The sequence below is a fragment of the Anolis sagrei genome, chromosome 1 (assembly GCF_037176765.1).
Source record: "Anolis sagrei isolate rAnoSag1 chromosome 1, rAnoSag1.mat, whole genome shotgun sequence".
Taxonomy (NCBI): Eukaryota; Metazoa; Chordata; class Lepidosauria; order Squamata; family Dactyloidae; genus Anolis; species Anolis sagrei.
In genome coordinates this window covers 213,992,893-214,009,910 of record NC_090021.1, presented here as the reverse complement: position 1 = coordinate 214,009,910, position 17,018 = coordinate 213,992,893, and the positions used below count along the sequence as shown (strand labels likewise).

At 39.8% G+C, this 17,018-nt stretch overlaps 1 protein-coding gene across 6 annotated transcripts in view; it reads right to left on the bottom strand.

Moving 5' to 3' along the window:
* ZRANB3 (zinc finger RANBP2-type containing 3) overlaps positions 1–17,018 on the bottom strand; it is a 60,244-nt gene that overhangs the window by 16,825 nt on the left and 26,401 nt on the right. For all 6 annotated transcript variants that reach the window (XM_060775953.2, XM_060775972.2, XM_060775988.2 and 3 more), the window contains 6 exons: positions 16,164–16,292; positions 14,168–14,287; positions 12,280–12,399; positions 8,308–8,487; positions 5,819–5,971; positions 268–697 (listed from right to left, as the gene is read on the bottom strand). In XM_060775953.2, the coding sequence (XP_060631936.2) occupies positions 268–697; positions 5,819–5,971; positions 8,308–8,487; positions 12,280–12,399; positions 14,168–14,287; positions 16,164–16,292 (1,132 nt within the window). The remainder of the gene's footprint in view (positions 1–267; positions 698–5,818; positions 5,972–8,307; positions 8,488–12,279; positions 12,400–14,167; positions 14,288–16,163; positions 16,293–17,018) is intronic.

The following is a 17,018-nucleotide window of genomic DNA, read 5'->3' as shown; positions in this document are numbered from 1 at the left end:
TCTATTCAAGATCAGTAATAGAAGAACCTGAGTTTCATGAATTGTTGGAAAACAATGGCTTTTTGAAAGGATCTGGAATGACAATTTCTATGGAAAGGTACTACAGATATCCTCCCAACTCCTAATGCCAAGAGATAACCATTGGTAACAAATGTATGGCACATTTAATTTTTTGGGTAAAGATTTTAAGAGGTGTATCTAGAAAATGAACATCTACTATGTTTTTCTTCAAATGCCTCATATATTGTAGCACAAGAGCATACTTACTCTTCTTTCTCCGTGGAGAATCACACATTTCACAATAAGGCAGCAGTGAATTATTGCTGTAAGTGCATTGTCTGCAATGCCATATTGCTTCAGAAGCAGATTCTCTTCTACTTGAATGAGATAATGGAGTATCAAACTCATCTTCTGTAATGTCTTTTGCAAATGAACAGCCTGGTTTTTGGAAAAGAGATTTGATTCCTTCCTTAGGAGAAGTCTTTGGTGTACTTGGCGGCTCTAAAGCTCTTGCTCTCTTCGCTTCTTTACAAGGTGCATCCAATTCATTTAGTCCCTCAACATCCAAAGAAATGCCGTTTTCTATGCTCTTTTCCCCCAAAGTTTGGGGAGAGTTATCACAAGCAACCTTTTTCCGCTTCATATTTTGCTTTGGTGAAAGGAAAGTACGGATATCATGCTGCTTTTCCTTTTCAAACTAAGGGATGGGACAAAAAATACATTAACATACAGGGGTACAGTTTTCATTACATTTTGTGTCCTGAATCTATTTTTATATTTTCTAGTTTCAGACTTATATTAATAGCTTTTTTGTGTCCTGAATCTATTTTTTATATTTTCCAGTTTCAGCCTTATACCAATAGCCAGTTTTCTTTTTGTAACTGAATTGGTTTTTAACAGACAACTGACATATTACAAAACATGAGAAACTATTATTATGCCTCTTTTTCTGGCCATTGTAAGTGACCAAACGATCGCTACAGTAATCACAAAAACATGTGCATGGACTGTCATTTTTATATTTTACATATAAAACCCTAAAGGCTGTTTTAAGTCAAATATCTTCTGGAGACCTGTAGAGCTCTACACCATTATCATGTGCTCCAGTGAAACAGGTTTTCCTTGTCCATTTAAAGTCCCATTATATTTTCAGGCAGGGTGCTAAATCCAACATTATGAATTTTATGGGTTTTAATTGTGGTTTTTAAAATACTGTACTTTTTATATTTAATTCTTTGTTTATCAGTTGTATATTTTTGGATTTTAAATTGTACTGAAATGCTTTTAATTTGAGCTGCTTTGAATCTCTTTGTGGAGAGAAAAAGTAGGATATAAATAAACATAATAAATAGAGTTGATTCATTGAAATGTATTGCACTTGTTTCTTACAATTTATGTAAGCACCATTTATTTTAACAGGCCTATTCTAAAAGGTACCAAAATTGGATTTAACCCAAGTGTGTAACTTTTGATTCATAGAATGACACAGTTTTTCACAACCACCATAGTACAACCTATCAATTTTACCAGCTGGGTAAAAATTAAGCACTAAGTAAGTTTCTTGCATCCTGAGGCATAAATCCAACCTAGTTTCTCATAACCCATCTTTTTTTTGGGGGGGGGGGGTTCATTGTGGAGGTTGTAATTGTGATGTGGTTACGCAATGGCTAAATCCGCCCTTCCTCTCCAAAGCCCACCTTTTCAGTGTGGCAGGCCACTTGACACACATTTCTATGGAGAATGAAGGGAGTGGAAAAGAACGATCAAGCTATCTTCCTAGAGTAGGAAGAGTCCTGGAACATGCCTACTGTAGTCAAAGGAAAAGGGATGGTCGTGTCTCACCATGCTCCTAACCATGTTAAAATAACTTACAGAATTTGATTTAAAACAGTTTATAAGATTTGAAAGCAATACATGAAATGACCATCTTGGGCAGGAACCTACTGTGCACTGTGTTATTATTACTTTACTGACACAAAAACACAGTATGGCACAACAAACAAGATATATATGCTGGATTTTGTATCACAAAATCACAAGTTAAACACTTCCCAAGCGTTTAGGAATGTGTGATGTATTTTCAAATGATGCATGCAGATCTAAGTAAGGTGGCCTTTTGTAGTCGACAAGATTCTGGCTCTTGGATGGCCCCTGGGGTCTCCTGCCCATCTACCCTAGACTCAGTCCCATGATGTTCCCAACTGGCCTCATTCTGAAGACCTTCAAAACCTTCCCCTTGGTTTTGAAGTCTTGTGATAGAGGCCAGTTGGGAATTGTGCAAGGCTAGCGAGTTTGCCAGCCTCAACTTGACGAAGGGACATAGCTTCCCAAATAGCCTCATTCATGCCACCTGCCTCCCTGATGTGCTGTTGGGCATATGACACTCATGGACAAAACAACTTTTTTTGTAATGTGCATCTTCAAAATTGAGCTACGCATTTCATTCCATGGCGCATTATACTTGAGTAATTACGCATAGTTAAAATGTAACCTGAAACAATTATGAACACATATATTAAAAGACATAGATATGAGATTAAAACACATTAAAATAATTCATACCAATAAAATGTCAATTTAAAATTCATAGTTGAAAATGGACTGAGTAGCCTGCTGGAAAAGATAGGTCCTGTTTTAAATTCTGACAACTCATTTAGCTGTCAAATTTTTTCCCCAGTCCCGGGGTGGCTGATGAAAAGGTCTGGCTGGGTGAAGTAAGCACCCCCCAGAGATATATTTCCTGACACAAGTTCTCAATCTTTATCTTCTGTATGGTTGAAATAACAGAGCTGGACCTGTATTAGTCTTATAGAATCATAGAATCATAGAGCTGGAAGAGACCACATGGGCCATCCAGTCCAACCTCCTGCCAAGAAGCAGGAAAATTGAATTCAAAGCTATTACTTGTTGCTGTTACTACTATTAAAGAATCTGGAAGGATTCCTAGGTCTCATCTGCTGAATCTTAGTTGCTAGTTTCTCAATTCTAGTATTATAGAAAATGAGCCATATTTAACGAAAAGCCTTTTTTTGTGTATTAGAGAAATTAGGTAGAACACACGTAATTTCAGTTTTGTATTATCATTCATTTGTGCAATGAATAAGCAGCACTATTTCCAAGCCAAAAGATACATATCTGATCCTGGCAGTGTAGCTTGCATGCTGTTGTTCGGTACTTAAAAGTTCACCTAGCTGCTTTCCCAACTCACAGGCTACCAGGAGCCTCATTCAAAAACATGCTGAGTACTCAACTTGGTCTGGCTCAGAGCACTGAACCGTTTGGGTGGCATCCAACACTGGAACAATTTCAATTTGTGAAATTTATCTCACAACCTTTTCTTTGTCACCTGTAATTGTGGTACACTGTTCCAGGGACATATGGATGCCATTAAATCACACCCTTTAATGTTTCTTTCAAAGATATTAGTCATATTCCAGTGAGGCAGGCTAATGGCATGAAAACGAGTTCGATGGTTTTCTGAAGCAATCAATACAACAACTTTATTTTTATACCCCGCCAACCATCTCCCCTAGGGGACTTGGGGCGGCTCACAAGGGACAAGCCCAAAAATTACAATTAAAACACAGCAATCAAACTACAATTAAAACATCAGATAAAAACAATACAACACAATTATAAACAACATAGGAACAATATGGCTGAGAAAAATCATAGCTGAGGTACAATTCAATGAGTGGAATATATTCTGCAGGAGCGCAAGAAAAGTGCAACAGACTAGTAGATTGGGCGGGAAATGCTGTCATAAAACATGTTGAGGTAGGCCATTTGAGGGTGGAAATAAAGTGCAGAAACTCAATAGGGACAGGAAAATTACTGGTGAGCTGCTCAATCGAAAGAACACCAGAACATCCAGGTTTTTAGTTGACTCCGAAAGGAGGACAAGGTTGGAGCCTGTCTGATCTCCCTAAGGAGGGAGTTCCAGAGCTGAGGGGCCACCACCAAGAAAGCTCTCTCCCTCATCCCCAACAACCATGCTTGAGATGGCGGGGGAGAGAGAGCAGTGCCTCCCCAGGTGATCTCAAGGTATGCACTGGTTTATAGGGGAAGAGGCGATCATGGAGATGAGCAGGTCCCAAACTGTTTAGGGCTTCTATAATCTACATAAGAAGTCATTAATGTAAGACTTATTAATATCAAATCATTAAAAAAAACCCAGAAACTTGAACAATCTAGACATGGAGAAAACTTGAAAACTATGAAAAAGTTCAAGGCTCAAGATTTAATAGCAAAGCTATCAGAGAAGCTCATCACCAAAGCAATAAGCTGTCCATCCTGTTTCTTACCAGCAGAGGACTCTTGCTATACAAGAGAGAGCAAAAGACAGAGGCTTGGAGGCTGGAGAATAGGGTTGGGATAAAATATACTTTAGGGGTATGCAGACAGATTTAATGACCCTGGGAGGGCTATTGTAGGTCAAGAGATGAATGAAAAGCTCAGAAAAGATGCTTTCAGAGTGGCACTGCATATGCGTCTGTTTCTGAGGCTGGCTGTGTATATGTTTGAATGACTGGAGAGTTATGTCTCAGATTATGTGCTGACATATCTATGCGACTGGAGGAGAGCAATCACTTTGCATGTTCATACAGGTGAAATGTGGAGGGCTCTCTGTAAAAATGATAATAATGAAGAAGAGCAAGAGAGAGAAAGGATGGCTGGAGAAAAGCAAAGTAGGAAACATAAGCTGCTCCTTCTGCAATGCAGCTTCACACATTTCAAGGATATTAGCACTAGACCATGACTCCAAAAACCAGGACTCAAATCCCTGCTCAGCTATTGAAACCCACTGAGGGATGTTGAGCATGTTACACTGAGAGGAAGGCAAAAACAATCCTCTTCTGGACAAATCTTGTCAAGAAAAACCTGTGATAGCTCCATCTCTGTCACCATTAAGTCAGAGATTACTTGAAGGAACACAACAATAACAAGGTCTCAGAAAGATCAATTTTTGGAAGTCATGTTTGGTCATTCATGACCACAAACATGAATCCTAGACCCCTTCCCACAGCTGAATAAAATCCCAGATTATCAGCTTTGAATTGTGATATATGGCAATGTGCACTCAGATATTCCAGTTCAAAGCAGATGTTGTGGGCTATTCTGTCTTGATATTCTAGGTTATATGGCTGTGTGGAAGGGCCCCTAGATTCTTAAACCTGTCTTACAATTTCATATTGAACAGGCTGTCTGCTACAATCTTGTACAACACCAGCTGTTTTGATAGATTAGTTTTAATCTCAGCTCATATCAGCCCAACTGCCCAGTCCGATTTTTCCCCATTTCCAGAATAAATGGGTTTTGCACCAGTGTCTGAAAACCAAAACAAAACAAAACAACAACACTAAAACATCCTCACCAGGGAATTCCAGGTGAAAAATAAAACAAATATGAAACGTAACAGGATTCAACCAACTAACTACAAGGACAGTCAGCCCTCTGCATTCATAGATTCAACCATCTGTTGCTTAAAAGTAATCAACAAAAAATAACTCCAGAAAGTAAGCCTTGATTGTGCCATTTTATATAAGTGAGACCATTTTATAATACCATTGTATATAATGGGTCTTGTATATAATGGGTCTTGAACAGCCTGGAACCAAACTCCAGCAGATACTAAGAAGCCACTGTAATTATATTTATAAACCAGCAGATAATGCAGAAATGTAGGCAATGAGGCCTATACATGTCAGCTAACCTTGTGCCTGCGCACCAATACAAATAGCATGGTTGTAAATACACAACAAATGTAGTTGTAGCCATACAAATACTTAATGACACTGTTTTATTTGTATACACTTACATGAGTGAACAAAGCCTCATTTTTTATTTCATTTATACTTTCATTAGGAGTCCAGGCTTCAGCAAAATTCAGGAAATTCCATTTCTCTCTGTCACCTTCTGGTGCTTGCAGTTTTTCTTTCTTGCCATTCAGAGTGGTGCCTGTAACTTTGGCCTGTATGCAGGAGAATACAAAAACCATTTCAGTTTTTGGAATAATGACTAGTATGCCATCAGGATTATCTTCAAAAATCTATATACTTTCTCTTCACATCTGTTTTCTGCCTCTCATTGAGACTCTGTTATATGTCCCATCATTCTAGAAAGAGAGGTAAGTGAAGACTTGTGACCTTGTTTCCTTGTAGCTGTATCTTGATTGTGGAAATCTTTCCCAAAGGAAGCCAGTCTGGTTTCACCCCTTTTGGGTTTCTGTTTTTCAAATGTGTTTTTCAAATGTTCTTTGGTTCCTTAAAATCAGAGGTGACGTGATGCAAGTTACACTCTTTCAGCCTAAAAGGAAGACAAAGGCAAACTATTCTTGAACAAATCTTGTCAAGAAAACTCGGTGATAGTTTGCCTTAGGGGTGCCATAACTCAGAAATGACTTGGAAGTTGACAACAATTTAAAGTATTTTTAAGGAGCTATATTAGGCCTTTTAAAATGTTTTATCTGTTGTACATCACTTCAAAGACTCTGAGAAGCAGCAGAGAAATGCTTTAGGCCCGTCGCAAACTAGGTTCCTGCTGGAGAAAACCTTGCTAGCAAGTCCCTGACGTCATGAGCCTGCGCCTCTCTCCCCGCCCCTTTCTCCGCCCTTTTCTCTTTGCGAGCGTGGTTTTTCCTTTGCTAGGGCAGCATTGCCCGCATTTTCTCTCAGTTGAATTCTGCCAACTGAGAGAAAATGCGGGCAATGCTGCCCTAGCACAGGAAAAACCACGCTCGCAAAGAGAAAGGGGCGGAGAAAGGGGCGGGGCGAGAGGCGGAGTCTCGTGACGTCAGGGACATGCTAGCAATTTTCCTCCCGCAGGAACAGAGTTTGCGACGGGTCTTAAATAAAATGAATTACTGTATGCCTTCAAAAAAATTATGGCCTTTTACAGCCTTAAAGTGAACCCATCGTGAGATTTTTTTTGGCAAGATTTGTTCAGAGGGGGTTTGTCTTTGCCTTTTTCTGAGGCTGAGAGAGAGTGCCTTGCCCAAATCACCCAGTGAGTTTCTGGGCCAAGCAAGGATTCAAATTCAGTTCTCCCTGTGACCTAGTACAGCACTCAAACTATTACACAACACAGGCTCTTTTAAATAAAATAAATGTGTGCAAACATATTAAGGCAACAGAATGGATACCATTGGCAGGAATACGTGTTTTTATTGTATCATATTTGTAGAGTCACATATGCTATTGATGCAATATAAAGAAACCAGTGTATCAATGAATGTTTTGCCTCTAGGAAATGAGTCAAATCTATCTAACAGCAGATATTTCTATCCCAAAAATGGGGGACTAATCATTGTTTGCATCTTTCTCCCAGCAGCAGTAGTTAAAAGTCTAACTAACTTTGTGTGCAAACAAGAGCGCATCACAAAGCTGACTATTGCCTGATTTAAATGCCGGCCACATTGTATGGATTATATTTTAAGACAGTGAATCAAGGGAGAGATTACTTCCCCACCAGTTGGTTTTCCTTCTTCTTCTACCTGCTCATATTTTGCATTGTTTACTGCTGAAGAAAAACTTTAGACTTTGATAGACGTTGCACTATTCTGTGTGCAAAGATGATCCTATTCCTCAGAAATAAATTCTACTTTTGATGGAGAAAGCAAGAACTCTTCCTGAAGGAAGACTACTTTTAAAACACACCTTCTGGGACCTCATGATCCTCCAAATGTCTATCTCCTATGGTATGACTTGAAATCTTTTGGGACAGCATTGTTGGTGGGTTCTAGTTGGGCTGAAAGGATAAGGGGGTGACCCAGCACACTTCCCAGTGTTCATCAAACTCCTTGCCAAGGAAAATCTAACAGCTGAATTCACTTTCCGTTTTCTCAAATGCTTATGAACACAATTATTTTTAGAAATCCTTCTGTTCACTCATGAACAGATCTGACAAAAGCCTGGAATGCTAATAAATTGACAAAATGGGTTCTTCTAAAGTAGATATTAACAGGGTGGTGCTGGAGAGTGAAGTTGTTATTTCTACCCTTGTGGTTTTAAAATGTGAAGAGAAACAAGATATAAATTAAGTGAAACTGAGTTTCATGAAAGCCTGACATGGATCTCCTAGAAGACTTATAACAAGTTTTGTTTCCCCCCCTGATATATCAGGTTTACACCAACATTATTTATATATTACATGACATTACACTGGAAACAATGTACATTACGTCTACCCAAAAATGACAGCGTGGTCCTCAGCAGACCTGGGAACAAGAATTGAGGATTTTCACTTCTTCAGGTACCCACCCTTGTTTTTGAAAATGATGGCTGCCAATATTTAAGTGCATCATCATACCTTGCGGTTCAACATTGCCCACATAAGAGGATCCATTGTTCCATTTGCAATTAAATAATGAATATTCACAGAACAGCACTGTCCAATCCGATGAGCTCTGTCTTCTGCTTGCTTTATGTGTCCAGGATCCCAATATAGTTCAGCAAAAACAACATGAGTTGCAGCAGTAAAGGTTAAACCCTAAGATTGGAAATAAAAACTCTTAGTATTTACAGATCATTTTTCCAAGATGTATACATGAGAACCCGGGAGATGTTGTAGGGGTAGCAAGTCTTACATGAATATTTCTTAGTGGTATGGACATTTGGCTTCAGTATAAGAAGCAGAGAGAGTAAAAATCTATCTATATAATAAAAGTCAAAACTTGTATGCGGCGGATGTGTGGCGGTGTATGTGCCGGCTTTCTGATTGGCCAGCCTGAAAGTTCCAAGATTCTAATTGGCTGCTGCTGTGGTGCTATTTGCATATGGTCCCTGATTGGCCTGCTTCAACAGGAGCCCCTGGTGGAGAAAAGAGTTCATGACAGAAACTGGAACATAAGAGGGAAATTTGCATATGGTCTCTGATTGGCCAGCCTCAATTCCAAGGTTCCGAGATGACAAAGAGAGGAAAGGAAAGGGCCAGAGGGGGCTGGTTCAGACAATTACCAATACAGACCAGACTAGGCACACAGAGCCCCCATGACCCACTCGACATCCTACTGCAGTTTGGAGGAGGATGAACCATGGATGATGGGGCTTGCAGTACCTTTGCTCAATTCTTGAGACCACTGCAACCCTCAACCAATTACCGATAAAGACCAAACTTGGCACACTGAGTCTCCATGATGCATTCTACATCCTGGTGCGGTTTGGGGGAGTATGCACCATGGACGATGGGACTTGCAATACCTGCACTCCCTTCCTGAGACCATTACAAGTGCCAACAGTGATGGACCAGGATCACAATTCGCACAGAGAGCCCGCATGACCCACTCTACATCCTGGTGCAGTTTAGAAACATTTGGACATGGATGATGGGACTTGAAGTCACTTCACTCACTTCCTGAGACCACTGAGACCCTTGCCAATGACTGATCCAGACCAAACTTGGCACACAGAGTCCCCATGACCCACTCTACATCCTGGTGCACTTTCGAGGAGGACAGACCATGGATGATGGGACTTCAAGTACCTCCACTCCCTTCCCAAGACTGCTGCAACCCTCATCTAATGTCCGATCAAGACCAAACTTGGCACACAGAGCCCCCATGGACCACTCTACATCCTGCTGCCGTTTTGGAGGAGGGTTGACCATGGATGATGGGACTTGCAGTACCTTTACTCACTTACTGAAACCACTGCGACCCTGAACCAATGATAAAGACCAAACTTGGCACACAGAGCCCCCATGACTCACTCTATATCCTGCTGCTGTTTGGAGGAGGGTTGACCATGGACAATGCGACTTCAAGTACCTTCACTCACTTCCTGAAAACAATGCAACCGTCATCCAATGACCAATACAGACCAAACTTGGCATACAGAACCGCCATTACCCACTTTCTCTAATAACCCGGGCAGCGCCGGGTCCCCAAGCTAGTAAACAAATAAAGGTTTTAGTGCTTAGTCTGACTCAAAAGTTTCCATAATGTATAGAAAGTTTAGCAGGCAGAGGCTGGCATCCTGGTAGAGACGTATGTATCCCTAAGTCTCCCTTATGCAAGCATTATGTCCTGATCTGAGTACTAAGGGGTTGTTATTACACTTCTACACTCAAGTTACTAAACAGTCTCTTAGGTCCTCTGCTTGGCCATTCAAGCCAGTGGGTAAGATCACAGCTGTCTGGTTACATCCCCGTAGCCAGATTTTTTGCATCATATCAGAAGCAAGTTGAGGGCACACAGTTAAAATGCATTTTAAATACAAAGTTTTAAAACTTGGCATTATACTAAATGTCCTTTGACCAGAAGCAGGCCACTTGGAGTACCTCTGGCGTCACTGTGAGAATATCCTCCATTGTGCATGTGGCAGGGCTCAGGTTGCATTGTAGTAGGTGGTCTGTGGTTTGCTCTTCTCCACATTCGCATGTCATGGACTCCACTTTGTGGCTCCATTTCTTAAGGTTAGCTCTGTATCTCGTGGAGCCAGAGCACAGCCTGCTTAGCACATTCCAGGTCATCCACTCTTCGGTGTGCCCAGGAGGGAGCTTCTCATCTGGTCTCAGCAACTGATTGAGGTGCTGGGTTTTAGCCTGCTACTGTTGGATTCTCGCTTGCAGAGGTGTTCCTGCAAGTATCTCTGTAGATCTTAGGAAGCTGTTTCTTGATTTAAGATGTTGGCATGCTGGCTGATATCCGAACAGGAGATGGGCCAAAGATGTCAATGCCTCCGTCCTTTAATTGCTGGCTGCTACTTCCTGGCAGATGTCAGGTGGTGCAATACCAGCTAAACAGTATAATTTCTCCAGTGATGTGGGGCGTAGACACCCTGTAATAATGCAGAATGTTTCATTAAGAGCCATATCCACTGTTTTTAACGTGGTGCGATGTATTCCACACTGGGCATGCATATTCGGAAGCAGAGTATCAAAGCACAAGGGCAGATGTCTTCACTGTGTCTGGTTGTGATCCCCAGGTTGTGCCAGTCAGCTTTCATATGATATTATTTTTAGCATCCACTTTTTGTTTGATATTCAAGCAGTGCTTCTTGTAAGTCAGAGCATAGTCCAGGGTGACTCCCAAGTATTTTGGTATGCTGCAATGCTTCAGTGGGATTCCTTCCCAGGTAATCCTCAATGCTCGAGATGCTTGTCTGTTCTTAAGATGAAAAGCAAATGTTTGTATTTTAGATGGATTAGGAATAAGCTGATTTTTCCCTGTAATAGACAGTAAGAGCACCTAAAGCTCTGGAGAGCTTCTGTTCAACCATCTCAAAGCTCACTGCTTGAGCGGTGATGACACGATTGTCAGCATAGATGAAACTCTCGGTCCCTTTTGGCAGTGGCTGATTATTTGTGTAAAGTTAAACATTGATTGAGCAAGCATGCTCCCCTGAGGCAGGCCGTTCTTCTGTTTTCGCCATCTGCTTCTCTGGCCTTGGAACTCAACAAGCTCCTGTTTTGTAGCAGATTTCCTATGAAGTGGATGAGGTGGTAATCCTTTGTGATATTATAATTTTTTTCTCAGGAGAAGGCAATGATTTACAGTATCATGTGCTGCTGACAGATCTATGAAGACAGCTCCTGTAATCTGCTACCTTTCAAAACCATCTTCTATGTGCTGAGCCAGGTCCAGCACTTGTGATGTGCAGGTATGGCCTTTCCTGAAACCAGCTTGTTGTGGAATCATACATGGGCCTATTTTTTCCAAAATTCTATGCAAAATAAGTCTCTCTAGAACTTTGCAAAGATGGTATAACAAGGAGATTGGTCTATAGTTTTTTGGATCGCTGCAATCTTTGCCTGGTTTCAAAATGGCTATGACTCTTGTTTTCCTCCCGATTTTAGGGATCTGACAGGATGCAATGCAGTTGTTCATCAGCTTCAGCAGCCAGCACATTAGCCATATGAAAATGATTATATCAGTGCTGAGATCTGCCAGTGTCCTCCAGAAATCTCAGCACTGATATAATCATTTCACGCCTCAGTACGTGGATGTAGCCAGAATGACTCACATTTTCTTAATGCCACACTAAATTGCATTGCCTTCTTCCTGATCATGATTTTCCAAACCATTGCATATTGATACCAAGAATATTACTATCTTACAATCTGGCACAGTAGAGAAGTTTAACTTTTGCAGATAGCTTTATCTGGGATTTTCTCACACATGACATGACTACAACAACAGCCAATTCTTAAAACTATGTTTTGCTTTTCTATGTGACCTACATTATTTTTTTAAACAGCAGCAGCACAACCGAACACTGTTCAAATGACACAAGCACTAACTTCACCATAGGAAAAAAAATAGGATCCTGTATGTTTTCTTACCTGACCTGCAGCCTGAATACTCAGTATGGCCACCCTGGTATCTGGATCCTTTTGGAACTGGTTGACAAGGCTTATTCTTTCCGATGAAGCTACACTTCCATCTATTCGAATATATCGAGTCTATTAACATAAGGTGTAAGACAAACTGTAACCAGACACTGAAATAGAGTTTTCAGTAAAAGTAAAGTTAAATGATTAGGAAAAGGTAGTCCAATTATAATGCTGCAATCAAATCACAAGCCAAGGATATTATGGGACTGTTTAAAAATCTTTCCTTCCATCCATCACAATAATCTGAAGCAGGCTCTGGTTCACTATGCTTGCTCTTTCAAACAGAACAATGGAACTATAGAGTTGAAAGAGATATCAAGGGTCATCTAGTCTAAGCCCCTACCATGTAGGAAAAACACAATCAAAACATCCCCAGCAGATGGCCATCTAGCCTTTGTCTAAAAGCCTCCAAAGAAGGAGCTCCCACCACACTCCGAGGCACAGAGTTCCACTGCTGAACTTCAGGAAGTTCTTCCTTATGTTCAGGTGGAATCTCCTTTCCTGTAATTTGAACCCACTGCTTCAAGTCTTTGTTTCCAGGGCAGCACAAACCAAGCCTGCTCCTTCTTCTTTATGACATCCTTTCACATATTTATACATGGCTATCAACCTAAGCTGTCATCAATGTCCATGAATATAATTTTATTAATAAATTAGGCATTACCCTACTTTTCAGAGCTGAATCCATATCAATAAAGACATGACAGTTATCTCCCTTACACCTAGAAACTAAAACAAGCAAACGAGCCACATGATGCAAAAGAAACAAGGAACAGGGAAGAAAAACAAGAAAATGTTTGCACTACTTCTTAATGTTAAATGGTTTTAGACTAAGGTGAAATGCTGCCAACAGTCATGCCTAGTTTTCCTTCTTATCAAAATCTCTGTTAATTTCTCAGGTGTGTGGCCCTCCTCACTGTTTCTCCTACCCCTAATGGGGCAGCTGCTGTGGAATGGGATTCTCAGGAAGACTAACAGTAGGCCTGCTTTCATTTTCTATCCCTGCTGCTCCCAGATGGTCCTTGGGATGGTACACTTTGCTCTCCTGAGTAGTTCACAATCTATAGTTTACTATAGGTATTCCATGTGTGTGCGTCACAGAGACCATGAAAGAAGATCTAAGGTTTAGTGCTAAAAAGAGTGAGAAGTGGGGATAAAGTTAAATGCAAGAAGATGAAATATTTATAATTCATATACCTAGAATTATGGGTTTTTTTTTACAGTAGGGCAAGAGTGGAAATCATGCAATAATGCAGATATTATTGAACTGCTATGTTGGGTATTCCTGACCACTAACATGGTCAAATGGGAAATGTAATCCACCAAAACTGAAGGTTGAACAATTCCTAACTCTGCAATAGAGCATAGGATAGAAAGCTGTAACTAAAATATTACGGAAAATGTGGGATCTGAAAATAAAATGGGATCAAACGGATGCCATTATGTCTGTAATGTTAACAAAATGCCCAACATGCTAAAGACACCAGCTTATTATTAAACTTTTCCTTTTGCGCAATTGAAAAGAACATGTACAGGATTATGGTTAATAACAGCATTCAAAAACTATTTTATCTATCTATCTATCTATCTATCTATCTATCTATCTATATCTCCAGTAGCACGTCTGAGACACACTCAAAGAAATAAATTTGTAGCAAAAGCTTTTGTGGACTACAGTCTATTTCACCACATCAAATGAGTGGCCTTAGTCCACAAAAGCTTATACTAATTTTTTCTTCTTCCCACTTAGTTTTAAATATGCTACAGATTCCTTTATGTCTTCTTTCACTAAGACATGGCAATTGCTTTCAAGATTAAACAAACAGAGCACCCTTACCTTGCTTTCTATCACTGCTTCGGTACAGGCTTGGAGCATACTTAAGTGGTGGGCAAAGACTAGAAACTTAAGATTGTCATTTTCCAGCAGCATTTTGATATAGTCCTTTACTGCTCCTGCCTAAAACATAAAAGGAAAGCTAAATTTTATTTAAATAATAAAAAGGAAATGTTAAACGTCAAAACAATTTTGTACTGATGTGAAAAATATTTTTTTGTGTTCTCCAATATAGCAACTCCCTTAAAGCACACCAAGTTAACAAAAAGCAACCCATTCCACCATATTCTCTTACAGGTGTGTCTTTTTAAAATTTTATTTTTTAAATTTTAATTTTAATTGTATCTACATCAAAGATAATATATAAAGAAAGTAATAGTAAAAGGGAGAGACATCGAAAGTGGGGAAACAATTAATATCCAGAAAAAGTAGGAAAAAGAGAGGGGAGGGGGGGAAGAAAGAGAAAGAAGAAAAAGAAAAAAAGGGTCCAATTGACTTTCATCCTGTGCTTTCGCTCATCATTCTTTTTAGTGATAGTTATGTCTATTTTCATATCTGCATTGCTAGTATATATTTCTTACTCTATAAATTCATTTGCTGTATATTTATAGAAGGGTGGCGGAGAAAAAATTGCCCATGTTAGCATAAACCTATCTGTATCTATATCAAATTCAGAAAAAGAAGTGAAATAGCTGTTTAGTTTAAACTCTTTTCTTGTCTTTTTCATATTCTTCAAGAAGTGTCCAGTCAGTTCTTTTTATTGGATTTCTAGAATTGGCCTTCAACAAAAAGATTAATTTGTCCATATTTTTTACTTCCCTTAATTTGTCAATCCAGTCTACAACATCAGGAGTCTTATCAGTTTTCCAGAGTCTTGCATATGCTAGATGTGTCTTTTGTATTAATACATTTGTGCTAATAGACTGATTTGATATGAACACAATTTCAGGCAGTGACCCCTTCTTTCCTGTTATCCATGCTGTCCCAAGAACAGGAGTGGCTTGTCCAGATGATGGTAGAATCAGCACAAAGAAATGTTTGAGAAAGCCTAGTTCTGCAAGAAAACCATCACTTTGGATTTTCTGGAACATTGCTACTAGTAAAGATCCACTTAGGACATGATACATGGCAATCAAAATAATACTGGCATCAAAGTGAGAAGTCATGTTTAACTATATATTTTTAATTAGTTCTTATTTTACAGACAATTTAAGCTTTGAGCCTCTTCCAATTAAAAACCTGGACCATGATTCTGAAGGAACAAGAGCCTTACTTTATCATAACTAGATAATTTTGCTGTTTTGAGCCAGAATGGTGAAATGATTTCTGTGAGGCAAGGACTCAACCCTCACGCTCCCCCCTCCTCCCCAAATTCAGCCATGGAACCCTCCTGAGTAACTCTGGGCAAGTCAGACTTTCTCAACATAAGAGAACAGCAGTGGAAAATCTCCTCTGAATAAATCTTGCCAAGAAAACCTTAAGATAGGGTCACACTATGTGGGAGTTGATTTGAATCAACACAGCATCTCTAGTCTTGCAAGATATTGTAAACACTGGCCAAATTTAACAACTATAAAAAGAATAATAGAACCCTAGAGTTGGAAGTTACTTTGTGGGCCATCCAGTCCAACCCCTGCCAAGAAGCAGGAAAATTGCATTCAAAGCACCCCTGACAGATGGCCACCCAGCCTCTGTTTAAAAGCCTCCACAGAAGGAGTTTCCACCACACTCTGGGGCAGAGAGTTCCACTGCTGAACAGTTCTCACAGTTAGGAAGTTCTTCCTCATGTTCAGGTGAAATCTCCTTTCCTGTAGTTTGAAGCCACTGTTTCACATGCTAGTCTCTAGGGCAGCAGAAAACAAGCCTGCTGCCTCCTCCCTATGACTTCCCCTCACATATTTATACATGGCCACCATGTCTCCTCTCAGCCTTCTCTTCTGCAGGCTAAACATGCCCAAGCTCTTTAATTGTTAAGAGTTGCAAATCAATTCAAAATTACCTTAGCAATGGCAGTCTGTTTAAACATCCGAGTAATGAGGGCCATCACTTGGACAAAGTCACTTTCTGTAGAATCTAAAGCTGAAGCCCTCATTAATTTCTCCCATTCCTCAAAGCTGGCATTAAATTCCTGCATGGAAGGGTAAAACAATATTTAGAGGCTAAAAATGAGAAAGGGCAAAACAATTACATTTCCTTTGAATACATTGTTTCTACTTTTGCTGTAGAAAAAGAAAGAATATGCCAGTTTCTTCCCAGAACATTATTTCTGCAGAGGGGTGTACAGAATCCCTATGAAAGCTAGCAGCAAAAACCAAAATAAAACAAAAAACCCAAAACAAAACAAAAGAAGTGCAACTCATTCTGTCTTGATCATAAATCAGATCTGAAAGTATCTTTTGTTAAGTCTCTAAGATAAAAGTACTGAAGAAATCAAAACTGCAATGCAGCCTGATCACAGTGCTGTCCTTTGCAGAATGTCTCCTCCCTGCTGTCCTTCCACTCGCAGACAACTCTTGTTATTCTAACAGGGTTTTAATACAGAAAGTACATGCTATATTGTTTTAAACTGTACTATTTTAATAGTTTTAAATTTTATTATTTTAACTCGATATTTGAAATGTTTTAATACTCTGATTAGCTTAACTCTATTTTAATGATAACATTATAACTGTATCACTTGTTGTCCAGGGGACGCCCACATGTGTTACCATCCTGTGGGAGGCTTCTCTCATATCCCTGCATGGAAAGCTGGAGCTGACAAACATGAGCTCACACTGTCTCATGGATTCGAACCGCCAACCTTCAGGTCAGCAGTTCAGCCAGCAGAAGGGTTTAATCGTGATCCCTTGTATGC